The sequence below is a fragment of the Gorilla gorilla genome, chromosome X (genome assembly GCF_029281585.2).
Source record: "Gorilla gorilla gorilla isolate KB3781 chromosome X, NHGRI_mGorGor1-v2.1_pri, whole genome shotgun sequence".
Classification (NCBI taxonomy): Eukaryota; Metazoa; Chordata; class Mammalia; order Primates; family Hominidae; genus Gorilla; species Gorilla gorilla.
Window position 1 is genome coordinate 122,880,926 of NC_073247.2, and position 16,265 is coordinate 122,897,190.

General features: G+C 38.6%; 1 protein-coding gene across 27 annotated transcripts in view; it reads left to right on the forward strand.

Annotated features, from left to right (window-relative positions):
* PAK3 (p21 (RAC1) activated kinase 3) overlaps positions 1 to 16,265 on the forward strand; it is a 292,772-nt gene that overhangs the window by 167,477 nt on the left and 109,030 nt on the right. For all 27 annotated transcript variants that reach the window (XM_055377005.2, XM_055376995.2, XM_055376985.2 and 24 more), the window contains one exon: positions 15,023 to 15,224. In XM_055377005.2, the coding sequence (XP_055232980.1) occupies positions 15,050 to 15,224 (175 nt within the window). In that variant the 5' untranslated portion in view covers positions 15,023 to 15,049. The remainder of the gene's footprint in view (positions 1 to 15,022; positions 15,225 to 16,265) is intronic.

The window sequence follows — 16,265 nt, forward strand, 5'->3', positions numbered from 1 at the left end:
GGGAAAGATCAAGTTGCCATGAAACAGTAGTATGAGGCAACAGTCTGGAAGCTTGGGCATGGAGGGATCTTTATCATGAAATCCAGTGGTCTGTAGGCTCCAAAGGCCTTGACGGTTCATAAGTAGTTGGGGACAGCAGTCAGAATTTAGAGAAGTCACTTTCCAAAGTAAACTTCCTTATAGATAGCTTGCTTAGCACAGGGCTGTGCCATATTCCCAGAAGACTGTATAACAGAGTACTCTGTTACTGGGCCTAAAGTGGAGTAATAAGAGTGATCTGCAGACCTTAGGGAGATTATTGTACTTATTAAGATCTAACCACCACCTCCTCCAAGAGACAGCTTAAGACAGGGGTTCCCAAACTCTGGACTGCAGACCAGTGCTGGTCCACAGTCTGTTAGGAACTGGGCAGCACAGCAGGAGGTGAGTGGTGGATGACAAGCATTACTTCCTGAGCTCCACTTCCTGTCAGATCAGCAGCAACATTAGATTCTTATCGGAGCGTGAGCCCTATTGTGAACTGCACATGCAAGTGATCTAGGTTGTGTGCTCCTTATGAGAATCTAATGCCTGATGATCTGAGATGGAACAGTTTCATTCCAAAACCACCCCATTGCCCCATGTCCATGGAAAAATTGTCTTCCACAAAACTGGTACCTGATGCCAAAAAAGGTTGAGGACTGCTGGCTTAAGAGAAACAGCTGGGCAATTTTACATTTGGAAATTTTTGGCCATTACTTCAAGATTCACCAAAGGCAATTTATATAATTTGCAGGACTGGCTGAATATTAGGAAGAGAAAAATGCACCTGCCTGAATGTGCTTGAATTCAGTGAGAAGCACTGAGAAAACCCATTCCCAAACCCATCATGCATTTATATGATATTTTATACTTTTCAAAATGTTTAATAACCCATTCTTCCATTTCAATAGAGGTGTTAGGAGCACCAACTCTGGTATCAGCCAGACCACCATTTGAATCCCAGTTTGGCCACTTCCTAGCTGTGTAACCTTGTTTGATAAATTATCCCCATTGCTTCTTAGGCCTTTTGGCTAAGATCAAGTGAAGAGAAATTACTTATCCCCCTTAAGCCTCAGTGTCCTTATGTGTAAAATGGGAGTGACACTAATGTCATCTACCTCATGGAGTTGTTAAGAGGATGAAATGAGATAATATATGAAAGTGTTTAGCAAAATGTCTGGCTTATAGTAAATGTTTGACACAGTATAGAGCTTATTATCTTTACCATAGCGCTTTGAGGTAGGCACCTTCAAAGGGACAGATCCTTGACATAACAGAGAAACAGTATGGTTCTTTGCAGCCAAAGATTGATTTTCACAGGACTTGTTGCCTGTTTTCCTTTAAGTCTTTATTTCTGCCTAGCCACAAGCTAGGTGTCAGTATTCATTCCCACTCAAGACGATGAGTGAAAAATAGGATTAGTCCATGGAGTTTCCTCAACTACTGTGTCTCTTTAGGACATGTTTATCTTGCAGAAATGTGTCCTGTTCATTTAGCTATCCCTTCTAGTCCTACTTCTCCCCTTGAAATCAGTAAAGCCATCAGTGATGCCACCTTTATTTGCCAGTACCCAAACTTGTGGGGGTGGTGAGTAGAAGAGATTCCTAATGTAGGTGGAACCAGCAATTGGTTCTCTTACCATAGGCATTCTTCTGTCCTTGATTCTGATTGTTGAAATGTCTGTTTTGTGGGTGGAAGATCTGCTCATTTTCAGGCTTTCGTCCCAAACACCACAGTGGAAGCACAGTTTACTTACGACAAAGCCCTAAGAACATTCATGTTCATGCAAAAGCTGTGAGTAACTGCAGAATTTAATATGAAATTTTCCGTGACTTAGGAAACAGAAATAAGCGCACGGGCATTGATGTCACATAGACATGGGATGGTATAATCTTACTATTACATTTACTAGTTCTGTGACCTTGGTCAAGTGACTTAATGAATGTGCTTCTTCATATGTGGAATGAAAATACTGTAATAACACCTCAGGGGTTATGCAAGTTATGTGAACTTGTACCTAAGTAACTTTTAGCAGAGTGCGTGGGCCATGATGAGATTTCAGCGAATGATAGCGATTTTGTTTATGGCTTGTGAAATCTGTGAAAATAAACTGTAAACATCTATTGGTAGAATGTCTTGAATTACTTCAAAGCAGTTCCCAAATGTGGATATGTGATCCTCACAATCTACTGGTGACGCGATCACCCTTTCTAGATGAAGAAATAGCTTCAGAGGGGTGAAGAGATGTACCTAATGTCACGCAGCTTGTGAGTGGCAGTACTAGGCTGAGAAAGCATCAGTCCAGATGATTGAATATTTGCACCTTCACTTGGTAAAGCCTTTGGGGTCTACAGTTAGCAAATAAGAACAATTTGAACAGAGCATAATCCTTCTTGTGACAAAGATATCTAAATGTGAGCTACAGTTTATCTACAAATCGAACCATAGGTGTTTCTCTTTGTATCTTGTGCAATGCCCAGAATGTTGCAAGAGTGAAACAAATGTGACATCATAAATATCTGGAAAGCAGTACCTTTCCAAACATAGCTGAGTGATATAGGGCCACAGTAGTACCATTCACCACCAAGAGGAAAATCTTTCTTGAGGCATAAATACTGTGTGGTTCTGCTCATGTTGCTCCAGTAACACCAAATGTTCAGAGTCTGGGAATTCTTAAAACATACGGAGACACTTCAACAGACCTGTGGTGCCACTTGGCCATTTCTCTCCTGACATGAGAATTATAAGACATCAAGCTTAGTAAACGTTAGGGAGAGGATGGGAGGACAAAAAGATAGGAGCACTTTTGGCCTTTTTGTAACATTTTTCTCATAGCCAAACATTCACCTTGAAGCACTCTTCTCTTGGTTTCTATGACGACATATCAGTTCTCCCGCCTCTTTGACCATCTTTCTCAGGGATCATTAGTCACTCTTCCTCTTCCAACCTCTAAATGTTGGTGTTCCACAGAGATCTGGTCTAGTCCTCTTTCTCATTCTGTGTTCTTCCTGAGCAATTGTGCATATTCCCATGCTGATGGCCTCCAAACAAATATCTTCATCCCACATGTCCAGCTCTCCATTGAACAGTTTCATAATGCCAAATGAATGTGTTAGAACCACTGCTACAATTGTATCTGTCTTAATATTGCTATCTCTGTTATGAGGAATAGATATAGCTAGAGATACAGTTTTTCCACCACATGTGAATTGATGTTTCCTTCAATTATTTTATTACTTGCCATGTTGATTATACTTTTCAAAGACAAGATGCTTAGATATGTGTCTTGCTTCCCGCTAGATATTTCTAGTTAAGTTTTTACTGATATTTCTATTGTGTCACTGGTTTTATCCTCTTATCTTTGCCTGTTGTAGTCTTGGTAGAATTATTATGTTTGTTGGTAAAGTCTGGATAAAAATTTAGATGAATTTTCTATAAAACTTATTATAAGTGCCATTCTATTGGCCAAAAATATTATAATAATTTGTTCTTATTCTCTTTAGAGTGCAATTATTACAGGTGGTCTAATGGTTGCTAATACAAGGGACTTCCAACACATTCATATTTGTTATCAGCACACTAACTTCATTAGTTGTTTTTCATCCCCATTCTAAGCTATTTGGTTATTTTCATTTCACAAACATGGAAACTGAGGCACGGTTCTATTTGGAATCCCAAATGTAAACTAAAGCTTGCAAAAACCATTAGGTCTCCCATACTCCTCTGGGCCTCTTGGCATAGAAATATATCTCTACCCTGATTTCCATTTGGGGTCCTGAGAACAGTTAATCCTATCAAGCCTAGCATCTCTACCATCTTTGGCCAATGTCCACTGTAGAGACCTCTCTTGACATCTCTCTTCTCCTGTCTTCCTATTCCCATGCTGCATGTGCTTCCTGTCTCTTGACTGATTATCTTAGTGTTGTCACTTTTCAAAATGATTTCCGTGTTCCTACCTGGAACATCTGACTCCATAGGAAAAACCTTTCCCAAGTCTTCAACCTTAGACATCTGCTACATTGTCACCTGAGTAATAGTTCTGAAATTCAAAGTTAATCATGCTATCTCACTACTTGAAACCTCTTCATATACACAAGAGGAGTCCAAACCTTGTAGAAAGGCATATTAAACCCTTCTTAATTCATCTCTATGGATCTTATTTTTTTCCATTCCTCTTTCTTGTCCCTAATCTCCTTAATACACGTTGTTGCTTGACCTGAAAAATGGTGTGGTTAATTGTTCTTCCTAATTCAACTCGACTGTACTTCCCCTGTGAAGCGTGCTTCGTCAGGCTCCAGGGAGTCTCTGTCTCTGTCCTTCTATAGCAACCTTTTCTCATCTTTGCACTGAGATATCATGGCTGACATCCATTATATTTTAAGTCTCTTCAAGGGCGGTGTCAACTTTGTTCATCTCTCACCCTAGAACCTGGTGAACTCCTACTTTCCTTTAATACCCTGTTCAAGTGCTATATCCTCTGAACCCTCCAGGCATCATTAGCTACCCTTCTTCCACTGTCCTTTCAAAGCATCCAGTGCCTACCTTAGCACATAATAGACACCATATAAATGATGAATAAATGAATAAATTTAAGAAGGTTTACAGAAAAATCCAGAAGTAGAGCTAGAGTTAGTCATTCATTCCTTCTGTTAGAAACAATTCTTTTGGGTTTATAAAAAACCTACTAAATAAAAATCAACCCCCCAAATTAAGTCTGCCTAACAACATGCAACTTAGTTCTTAAATGTAACATGGAAGGTAAGTTTCTTTTTCCGAGTGTTATGTGCCTAACAAATTTCCCCAAAGAGATCTGTCCTGCTTATATATGGATACAGTTCTAAAAATGCTTTTAGGTCTTACACATATTATTTTCTTCCAGAGTTTTGAGATCTATTCTTTTACTTATACAGCACCAATATCACTCAGTCCAGCAGAAACAGGCCCAAGGCTAATAAATCTAATCTAGCATGCTTGAAGTATTCATTGGTTGAAATATACTGTTAAATAATAATACCTTACGCCAACCTAGTGCTTCCTACCTTTCAAATCCTATTGAATTCCTGCTCATCCTTCCATACCCTGCTCAAGCGCTATATCCTCTGAACCCGCTGGGAATATTAGCTATCCTTCCTGCTCTGTCCCTCCAAAGCATCTTGTGCCTACCTAGATTGTATCACACTGTATTCTTATTGTATATATGCATGTCTGCCTTCCTCACTAGACTAGAAGCTCTTTGAAGATAGAGATGTGTCTTTATTCTTCTCTCTTTGTATGCTTCCTGTACCTGACATAATACCTAGTACATATGAATGTTGGTGGTGGGAGGATGTAAGGCCAGGCAGCTATGTTCCCTGGAACAATATCAAACACATTCCTTGTGTGTGGTAGTATGATTTCTTATATAGCAATAAGGTGAAGAGAGTCTTGCCCTTTTCTGAAGTGCTGTAGCTCCTCTTTTTAAATTTTTACTCTCATTTTGCAATGCACATATCCTTACTTGTTTTGTAGTTCTATTTTTGTCTGTATATGACATACTTTTTTAAAATTATACTTTAAGTTCTAGGGTACATGTGCACAACTTGCAGGTTTGTCACATATGTATACATGTGCCATGTTGGTGTGCTGCACCCATTAACTCGTCATTTACATTAGGTATATCTCCTAATGCTATCCCTCTCCCCTCCCCACTTCCCCCACCCCACGACAGGCCCCAGTGTGTGATGTTCCCCACCCTGTGTCCAAGTGTTCTCATTGCTCAGTTCCAACCTATGAGTGAGAACATGCGGTGTTTGGTTTTCTGTCCTTGCAATAGATTGCTCAGAATGATGGTTTCCAGCTTCATCCGTGTCCCTACAGAGGACATGAACTCATCTTTTTTTATGGCTGCATAGTATTCCATGGTGTATATGTGCCACATTTTTCTTAATCCAGTCTATCATTGATGGACATTTGGGTTGGTTCCAAGTCTTTGCTATTATGAATAGTGCTGCAATAAACATACGTGTGCATGTGTCTTTATAACAGCATGATTTATAATCCTTTGGGTATATACCCAGCAATGGGATGGCTGGGTCAAATGGTATTTCTAGTTCTAGATCCTTGAGGAATTGCCACACTGTATGACATACATTTTACATATAATGTGTGGCCAGGAATGAAACCCACTGCTGGAGCCTATAACCTCACTCAGAGCTAGACACTTATTTATCTGCTTACACCCATCACTTAGTATGATGCCTAGCACACAGGCACTGGTAAATATTTGTGGTTCGAGTAAGTGAATTCATGCACAGATGGGTTACTTAAGGGGCCTCAATAATATATTCTCAGTTACTATCTGACACCTCAAAGAGTAGTACCTCTCTGTTTTGGGCTCAGGATTTTTTGAAATGAAAGTCAACCAGAAATGAACAAGGATAAAGCATTAGTTGGTATATTTTCCTGTAAAAAGGAATGTTGGGCTGACATAAGATCTTTTCCTCTCTTTATGCAGCTGTGTGACCTATAGACCTTCATTATTAAGCTGTGCAGAAGAGTATAGGGCATGCCTAGGTGATCTGCTAAAGGCCACAAAACCAACTGGTGATTGACTGCCATAATTGGAATTACTATGACATAGAGGATTTGTCAGGCTCAATCTTGAAGAAAAAAGAACACTCTAAGATGAGCATCATTTGATACAGAGTTATATACATTTATTATGAACACCCGAGTTTCCTCCCCTTTCTCTCTGCCCAGTGCCTTTGTCAGAATGTGCTCTAGGCTACACTGCAGTCTCTGCAGGAATGAGTCAAGAACTACTGACTGATTTACCCTCAGGCCTGCTGATTACAGCTCCTTCCACCAAGCCCTGCTTCTGTTTTATCTGCAGTTTTCCTCCCAAAATACCCTAACTTCCTTCTTGTGTGGTAAGGGCTGGGCCCTGTGATCTCAGCTTGGGGGCTTCCCAGGTCCACAGAAAGACTTAGGTACACAGCAGTCTTTGCTTTGTATGTATATGAGAACTAGGGAAGTAAAGCTGATCTTGTGCTGTGGTAGACATCTACTCTAGCATGAACTAAAGATGAACCATATATTCTATAAGTGGACAGCAGCAGCTGCAACCAGGTAGTAAAATAATAAGCATTGAGCCACTTGCAAATTATGAACTTGTATAAGCTGGGCATGGAAAGGCCATGGGAAAACCAACATACTCAATCATGAGTTCGTCCTTCAGATCAGGCTTTTAATTTCTAAAGAGACTGCTTTGGGTGTATTATAATCGTTTTTTAAATACCCATGCCAGTTTTCTTTAATGCAAAACATTTGTCTGGTGGGCTCGAAGATGGGGAATTCCTACAAGTAAGGCCCTTGTCTGCTAAATGTTTATCCACCACCATAGTGAAGTGGGATGGGTAGAAATTAGGTTTTGTCATGTTTCATTCTTCCTTCAGTATTTAAGAAAGCCTGTTTTTAATAGATGTTATTTCCTCTTCCTTAACCATAGCTCCCAAATGAGATGTTTAAATGCATGCTCAGTATAATAATAATGAAATTTAAAAAAATATGGGCATGTAAACATAGGTCAAGGGGCAAAAACTTGAGGAAGTGTTGCTGCGTTTTACACCAGTTCAAATTCTTTAACTTCCAATTCTGGCAAGAAGTCACTTTTTTGGTGAACTGTGAGATTTGCTAAATTGATCTAAGTTCCTAGTTTAGGAATAACACCAAATCTCCATTGCCCCAGGTAGCTCTTCTCTTCAGATGTGAAATGGGCACCTTCCCTGTAGAAAGCTGATTTGGGTACAGAGAAATTGGGAATAGAGCAAGGACCTAGGATGATGAGCCATGATGCACAGTTTGGAAAGCAACATTCAGGCACCTCTGTGGTATGCAAAAATCTCTAGGAAATTCAGGAATTGAATTTCCAAGCTTAAATTTGAGGACATTTGTTGATATTTCACTGGGGTGGATCAATAAAGAGTATAATTATTATCCATGCATAGTAACAGAGAGCATCGAGACCCCCAGAGACTCAAGACATTGGTTTGCCATGTCCTGCTTGCTTGGGATGTTAGTCTATCTAATTTGTTCCATCTGAATGCTTCCAAGGATGTTATGTTCTCTGAGAACTAGGAAATGTTTTCTTACTAAGTTTTGCTTCTCTTTTCTTTTTTCCACCAATTTCTCTGAGGCATCTCTTAGGGTAATTACTTTTTTTTTATGCTTAAAATATTTCTACCTCTATTCTTTATAGATCTTATTTTCTCTTTTTAGAAGCATCAATATTGGAAACAAAAAGCTGAAACCTGTAATAATGCATCGGTTTGCAAATATAAGTACATGTAAGATAATCATTAGCATTTTCTGGGCATTAGCTCATGCAGCACACACAATGAATAATAAAGTATGGTGCTGCATATGTTTAGAGGCTTAAGAAGTCATTTGAAAAATAACTATACTTAAGAAAAAGAATGATTTGTTCCTTATATGCAGTATATGGAGTCTGGATGCTGGATTATACCTATTGACTTCCTATTTGCAACCTGACGTTGAAATTTGCAACTATAATATGCTGGCTTCTTGGACTCAATTAATGTCAAGTTCCTGCTGAAAACAATGGAAGTCACTCATAAAAATGTTAGCAGACAACAATACTACAGCAGAACTGACCTCATTTGCTTGTTTGTATGAGAGAGAACATGAATGTATGCTGTGTGAGTGTGCTTGTATGTATGTCAGCAGTGAGCTATCTCTTACATGATCTAAGATTGAAACTAGGCGGCTGTAAAAAGAGCTAGTGCCTCTCTTTCTTGTCTGGCTGCTTTTGCAGATCTCCTGCCTAACAAGTAGCTCAGCTCCTTCTGATCAAATGATCTTAGAATTGGCTTCCCTCCATTACACACTGTAATGGTATCTCCCTAGTGAGGCTCTCTGAAACAGCACACCCCTGTCTCTGATAGCAGAGTTCCCTTGGTGAGTGCTCCAGAAGAGGCGAGCTCCAAAACGAGGCCATCTAAGAATTGGTACAACTGGCCAACGAAACTTGTTGGAGTGTTGTCAGTAAATCACCTAGCCTTGTGTCTTTAAATGGGAAAAGCCATTTGAAATAAGTAAGTACCAGCATGAAGCGGGTTGAAATGAAAAGGGTAGACCTGTTGTATGAATATTTTAAGAGGATAAAAATGTATATATGAAGAGTGTGTTTGTGGGTTTACTTGGATATGCATTGTATTGGTGTACTGGAAAGGGAATTGATGAGTTTAGGAGCAGAGGGATTGGATACTATTCTCAGTTTTTTCATTTGTGACCTTGGGCAAGTACTTAAACTCAATGCTTGTAAATTCCTCATGTAAGAAATGGAGATGATACTTTCTTCTTCACAATGTTGATGTCAGGCTCAAAGAAGAGCAAGACGTGGAAGCCCTTTGGACATTACAAAGTCATATGTTTTTAAAATGAGGTGTTGCTAGTCAGATGGTAACTGGCTTTGAAATGATGCCCAACTACTTGGCAGTTAGACTAGCGCTGATATTTCCAAATATGCTTTCTTGTCTCTGACCTGCTACAATTAGGTCTATAGGCTTATGTAACATTATGAAAAACTTACTCCAAGCTGTAACAAATACATAGAATATATAGAGTTCCATTTTGTTACTTTACACATGTATTTAATGCCTGTTGGTAACAAGAGACTGTACTGGTAGTATGAAAGTGTATAATTATGACTGAGGGGCTCTTACCCTCATGGAACTTATGATCTAATGAGGGGAGTGACTTGGATAATGACTGTGCAATTTGAGACAAGATGATACAAATCGTAATTTGGGCCCATCTAGCTGGCTATAGTTAGTGGTTGGGCTGCCCCTTTTCCACCTAGTTTGGGAATGGTAGTGTGGGTTCAGAGCTGCTAGGAGACCCAGATCTGGTTCATTCTTCTCCCTGTAAAATGCCCGCTTTGGCATCTTAGTATGTTATGGGCATTAATGTCTGAAAAGCCACTAGAAATCTTGAGATGCTAGTTGCTGTAGAAATGCAAGGCAACGTATAATATTTCTTTCAAATCCTAAGACATTGTCTCCTTTGTGGAAGGCTAGATGATTTTTTCTTTTTTTGGCAGTTAAAAATGTTCACTACATCTTCTTACATTATCAGTCATAAGTGAGGTGGTTGGTTCTTTTGTAAATAACGCATCTAAGATAAAGTGGATTTAGTATCAGCATAGGCTAGTTAGCAAAGCATGGTTTGTTTCCCAGTCAAGTCTATGCCTGAAAGCTCAGCTAGCCATCTCGAAAATGTATGCCTTTGGTTAAAAGAGAGCCCAAGAAAGAGCCAGCAGTTGTAACTCTTGGATTTTGTTGCCCACCACCAAAAGTACAATTCAGATATGAATTGTATATCTGAGATATATATATATATATCTCAGATTAGGAAATTCACCTTGGAAATTTCCCTTAGTGAACAGCTCAGTCCTGTGTTTGATCCTCTCATTTGCTATGAAAAGGGCATTAAACAGCCTTGGTGTGTGCTCAGATTTGTGATAATAGCCTTGTGTGGCTGGTGGTTTTGGAGATTTTCTTCTGGGTTTGTTAGATCATGACTGTACATTGCTAACCTGGGGTTTTGTTTTTAAAAGGATGGCAGTGTTAATTTAGTTTTCATTGGAAAAATATGAAAATAAATAGTTATGTCTAAATATGAAATAGTTATGTCTAAATATGAAAATAAATAGTTATGTCTATTTTGAAAGCAGACAGAATAATACAGACATTATTATTCCACAGTTTGCAGGACCATCTATTAAGCCATGAGCAATTGAAATAAATATTTTTATCAGATCTCATACCATCAGAGAAATAGGGCTTTATTGCAAAGCATTTTAGAGAAAAAACTATTACCAAGATGCATGGCAACTATAGATTAATAAAGCTCTGTGTCAAGGCAAGTTAATGAAGGTCACTCTGTATGTGTTCTTGTGTGCCCCTGTGTGTACATGCCTTCAAACTTGTGTGGGGAGTGAGGAGAAAGGGAGAGAGAAAGACAGAGGGAAAGAGAGAGGTAATCCCTCCTAGTACTCTGAAGAAAAGGGGTATTTAGGCTCTTTGCCTATCATAAAATGAGAGTCTTATGTCTTATTGCTGATGAATTGCAAGTGTAATTACAGAGCATTGCTAAACCACATGAAGTCCCAAGGGCTGAATAAAAAATATACACCATCTACAAAAGCCATTTAAATTATCTCTGAAAAACCTAGTAGTCAAGTATGAAATCAGTCTGTGAGCAGATATAAACCATTGCTGGTTATCCATTAAAATTAGCTCCACAATGCTAAGGGCCAGTCTCTAAAAGAAAAATGAATGGCCTGTGGCTATATCTAATGTGCTACTCACAAGTTTCTGTACTGTTACAGAAATGAACAACAACAGTTGAACTTTAAAGATAAACAGTTTTTTTTATTGGATTCCTAGAGAATAATGGTGCTTATGTACAATTCTTGAAATAGAGCCTACAGCCGCCCAAAATAAAATAGTCTCTTTCAAGATCTTGGAAATAATGACATCATAGGCAGATTGAACCAGCAATCCATTAATAGTATCCTTTATAGAAAGCTGTCTCAGGGGAACACATGGCTAAGTAGATTGGCATTGTTTATAAACATAACATAATAAAATCCCTTTTTAAATATGTTTGTGGAATAGTAGGAGATACTTCCCACTTGGGAAACAAATACTTTAACCACAAGGATTCCTTGCAGGTCCCTACCCTTTCTCCATTGGTCTTCTAAAAGTGTGCTTAGAGGCACTTGATTTGAAGGTGAGTTAAAATACCAAGGACCTCCTGTACTATTCTTTCAACACCAAAGCAGAATTATCTGGAATCATTAGCAGAGGATGGTTGGTTGTGCCTTGTAATGGGTAGTAAAGAACCAAAGTAATATCAAGATAATTAAAACAAAACCATATCTGAACTGTCTAGGAAAATGGTTTGGTTCAAGCTTTATTAAGTTCCTAGTGTGGACCTGGACATAGGTTCTTCAGTTTCACTTGTGTCTTTGTAAAAGGTGTATTCCAGCTCCTCTTATGATGCCTTGATGAGTTGAATGACATTGAAACACTTCCAGTTTGGTGGGCAATAGGAACGTATGTCACATAAGCTGAGTCCTTTGCAGAATGTCTGTGATACTGACCATGGCAAATGTGTGTTATTGAATTTTTGGTCAGGGATTTTTAGTGCAATATAGAAGAGGTGAGTTTGAGTTTTAGATCCCAAGTATTCCATTCTTCCCAACCTATATTATACTTGGTCAAATAAAGTCAGGGTAATCAGGCAGCCTGAAAAGAAGCAGGGCATCTACCTGCCTCTCTGGTCAGATGGAGTAATTAGGAACAAAAAAGGCCACTCTGTTGTCAGCCACACCTATTTATCAAGAACAAAGGAGCATAGCATTTTAAATTCGGTGGTTGAGCTGAAACCCTGGCTGGCTCAGACTCTTACTTGTCTTATCACGCAAGATCAGCTTTGTATATCATTTTAAAGAGGTTGTGTGGCGTGTTTTCCTGACTGCTGTCATCTCAAGTTAAATATGTCATCAGAAAATATATATCATCCAGAAAATGGTGGCTCTCTCTTCCTGTGAGACACTCTTTTTAGAAATTTATCTTCTAGGTATTTCTATTTTAAAATGTTCAGTTTCTCTGCAATAACTTTCAAATTTCATTATTTTTACCAAGCTAGATTTTGTATATCTGTATACATATTTATGTAATAATCACTTCATATTTGCACATAGTTTTTGAACCCAGAAAAGTAAAAGAGAAAACTAGTGCCTTGTCTCTGGTAGCAAATTTTCTCTGTGACTAAATTAAAACCATGAACCTGTCCAGTACAGAATAATGCCACTGGTGAAGTCAGTCTTAAATTCACTTTAATTCTAGAGAAACTGTGAATTTAGAAGGACCAAAAGTCAAAATGCAAAAGATAATGCAGACACATTAGCACTGGTCTCATATTCCAATTCAAATATTTACTCTAGTACCGATAGTATCTATGAATATACTTTATCCTTGACATCACAATTACTCTTTCATTGTACCTTGTTCTGTAGTTTGACCTAAATAGGAAAATGTAAGGTTTATGAAATTGTTGGTGATAGTGACAAACCATTTATTACTTAGTATTTTCACTATCATTATTACTGAAAAAATATAGAATTGGTCTTAATTCATTAAGATAATGCAAGACATGACACTTAGCAAAACAAGCGATCTCCCGTTCAAATCAAAATCAAACCAATTGTTAGTTGTCAATCACCTGTGCAGATGGAGAAGCTATTAATTGATAGTAACCTATTCTTGAGTAATTACAGACTGTATATGTTTGAGAGAATTTAGAACAAAATAAAATTTTTAAAATTCTCTACCTAACATGATGTAACTTAGAGTGCATTACTGAGAGTAATAAACATACTATAACCACTAAAGGGCCAGAAAGCATTGATAGATAATTTTTCAGCACAACAGTTAATGAGTAGACCCCTGTTTTTGTTTTTATTGTTCTTAGGTTTGTTCATAGTAAATGTTGTTGAAACAAAGTGATAATGCTAAGTCATGTTTGGAGAGTTGTAATGTTCCTAAATTAGTACCAGGTAATACTTGATAAGTTTACAGAGATAAAGTTTTAAAGGGATTTGATTTTCCTTGAATTCAAACTGGGGATTCATTTGGAAGGTACTATTAGTACCTGACTTGTGCTGGGGTCAGGACCTTATGGAAGGACTTGAATTAGAGTAGGAAAATACCTGGAGACAGAAACATTTCCTTGGGGAGTTCATGCTTTTCCAGTTTACTTTATCCTCCCAGGGGAATGAAAACCAAATATACTCAGATGTAGACACAAGATACTAAAGAATAATGAACTTGGCCAGGCGCAGTGGCTCATGCCTGTAATCCCAGCACTTTGGGAGTCCGAGGCAGGTGGATCATGAGGTCAGGAGATCAAGACCATCCTGGCTAACACAGTGAAACCCCGTCTCTACTAAAAATACAAAAAAAAATTAGCCGGGCGTGGTGGTGGGTGCCTGTAGTCCCAGCTACTAGGGAGGCTGAGGCAGGAGAATGGCATGAGCCCGGGAGGCGGAGCTTGCAGTGAGCCGAGATTGCGCCACTGCACTCCAGCCTGGGCTACAGGGCGAGACTCCATCTGAAAAAAAAAAAAAAAAAAAAAAAAGAATAATGAAATTCAGAGCAAATAAGCTCCTAAAACCCAGACTGGATCTTACAGCTGGCTACCTCTGTCACCTCCCTTTTTCCTTCTTCCAAGACGTAAAATGTGGCAGGGAGTAAGGTTATGGTGTCTCCTCGGGAACTGGCCCTCCAACATTTGCTCACCTTTATCTTCTGCCTGCTTGGGAGAATATGGAACATTGTTTACCCTAACAGCACACTCCAACTCTGTTGAAACTGCCAGATCTATGGGATGGTTTCTCGGTTAATTATCATAAAAACAGGAGAGTGCATTTTGTGACTGAGGTACACACATGTAAGAAATAAACACCAAGGACATCTCGATGTTATAGCAGCTAACAAGTCATTGTTATGGGCCATTAAAAATCAACAGCCAAACCTGTGTCAATTCCAAACTCTGAGGAGGCTGATCACCTGACCACTACAATCATCAGGATAGAATTTTAAAATAAGATTGTAAATTGTTCACTAAAACACTGTTAGTGGGGAGGAGAAAATAGAATTTCAATGTGGGAAAAGCAAAGGGACTTACATATTTTTATAATATTTGAAAAGCCATTAATTACTGCCTTCACTTTCCTTTTTTGAAAATTGCATCAGGGTTTTTGGGAGGTAACTTCCTTCCCTCCAGAAGAGAAACCCCTATAAACGATCCTCACACAAAACCTGAGAAAACATGAGAGCAATGCTTTTGTTTCTAAGATGTTAGAATCCACATATTTATTAGGTTTTTAGACCTCTTCTCCCTCAACTCCTTTTTTTTCCCTCCTTTTCTTTAGGAGCTGTGAAATTAGTTGTAACTGAAAATGTCTGACGGTCTGGATAATGAAGAGAAACCCCCAGCTCCTCCACTGAGGATGAATAGTAACAACCGGGATTCTTCAGCACTCAACCACAGCTCCAAACCACTTCCCATGGCCCCTGAAGAGAAGAATAAGAAAGCCAGGCTTCGCTCTATCTTCCCAGGAGGAGGGGATAAAAGTAAAGTATCAGTGGCCGGGCATTGAAAATGGGCTAGTTTATTCTTTCATTTTCACTTTCTTTCTTAGGTAGTTGTTTCTTGAGGATTGACTGTTCAGGGCCTGACTGCCCTTTACATCTACGTCTTCAGAGGTTGCATTTTGTCAGAGAATAATGTTTGATTGGTTTACTGTGGGCTGACAGAAAATACATTTACACTATGTTTGCTTTTCACATAAAATTAAATTCATAGTGTTAAGCCAAGGGTAATCATAGCAACAGTACTGTCTTGAATATATCAACAGTGACTTTCTTTCTGATAATGTAGAGTAGAATTTACAATAATCCCTCCCTAACTATAAGTTGTTCTTTTTGGAAATTTGGGTATAGGTAGGTTTACTTCTGTATACCTTTTTGATAACTGAAAATTTTGAATTCAGTATATGAGAATCAGTCCACGTTGCCACAATATTGTCTCTCTGACTATATTGTAAGTGGGAAGGCATTTCTGAGTCATTTGTTTCCATTCTCATTCTTCAACCTGTTGTCCCCTAGACAGCCCCATGTGTACTGAGTAGCACACCAATATATTATAATTTATCCTTCTGGTGTTTGTAATACCATTTGGTGCTTAAATGTCATATGCTAATGCTTTGTGACATGCAGGGATATGAAATCTCTAGTAAGTAACTTTCAGGTTACATTAATTAGCATAAAGCTGAAACATGGCTTCTACAGATATGAAGCAAGTACAAGGGCACTGACACCATAGAAACTTGTCAGAAGGGCAAGAAGGGTGATGTCTTTAGAAGAGAAACAGGACATTCTCAATCTACTTCTTCAAGGTAAAATAAATAGCTTTGTAGGCCACTTATATAGTGTTAATCAACCTACAATTCATACCACAAAGAAAGCTGAAACTATTAGTATGGCCAGTACTGCCACTTGTACACCTGCATAACTTAAAAGATGCTTTGTTCTTCATGACCCAAGGATGGAAAAGATGGAAATGAAGTTAAATCTCTGGATTGAAGATAAACTGAAGAATAATGAACCACATTC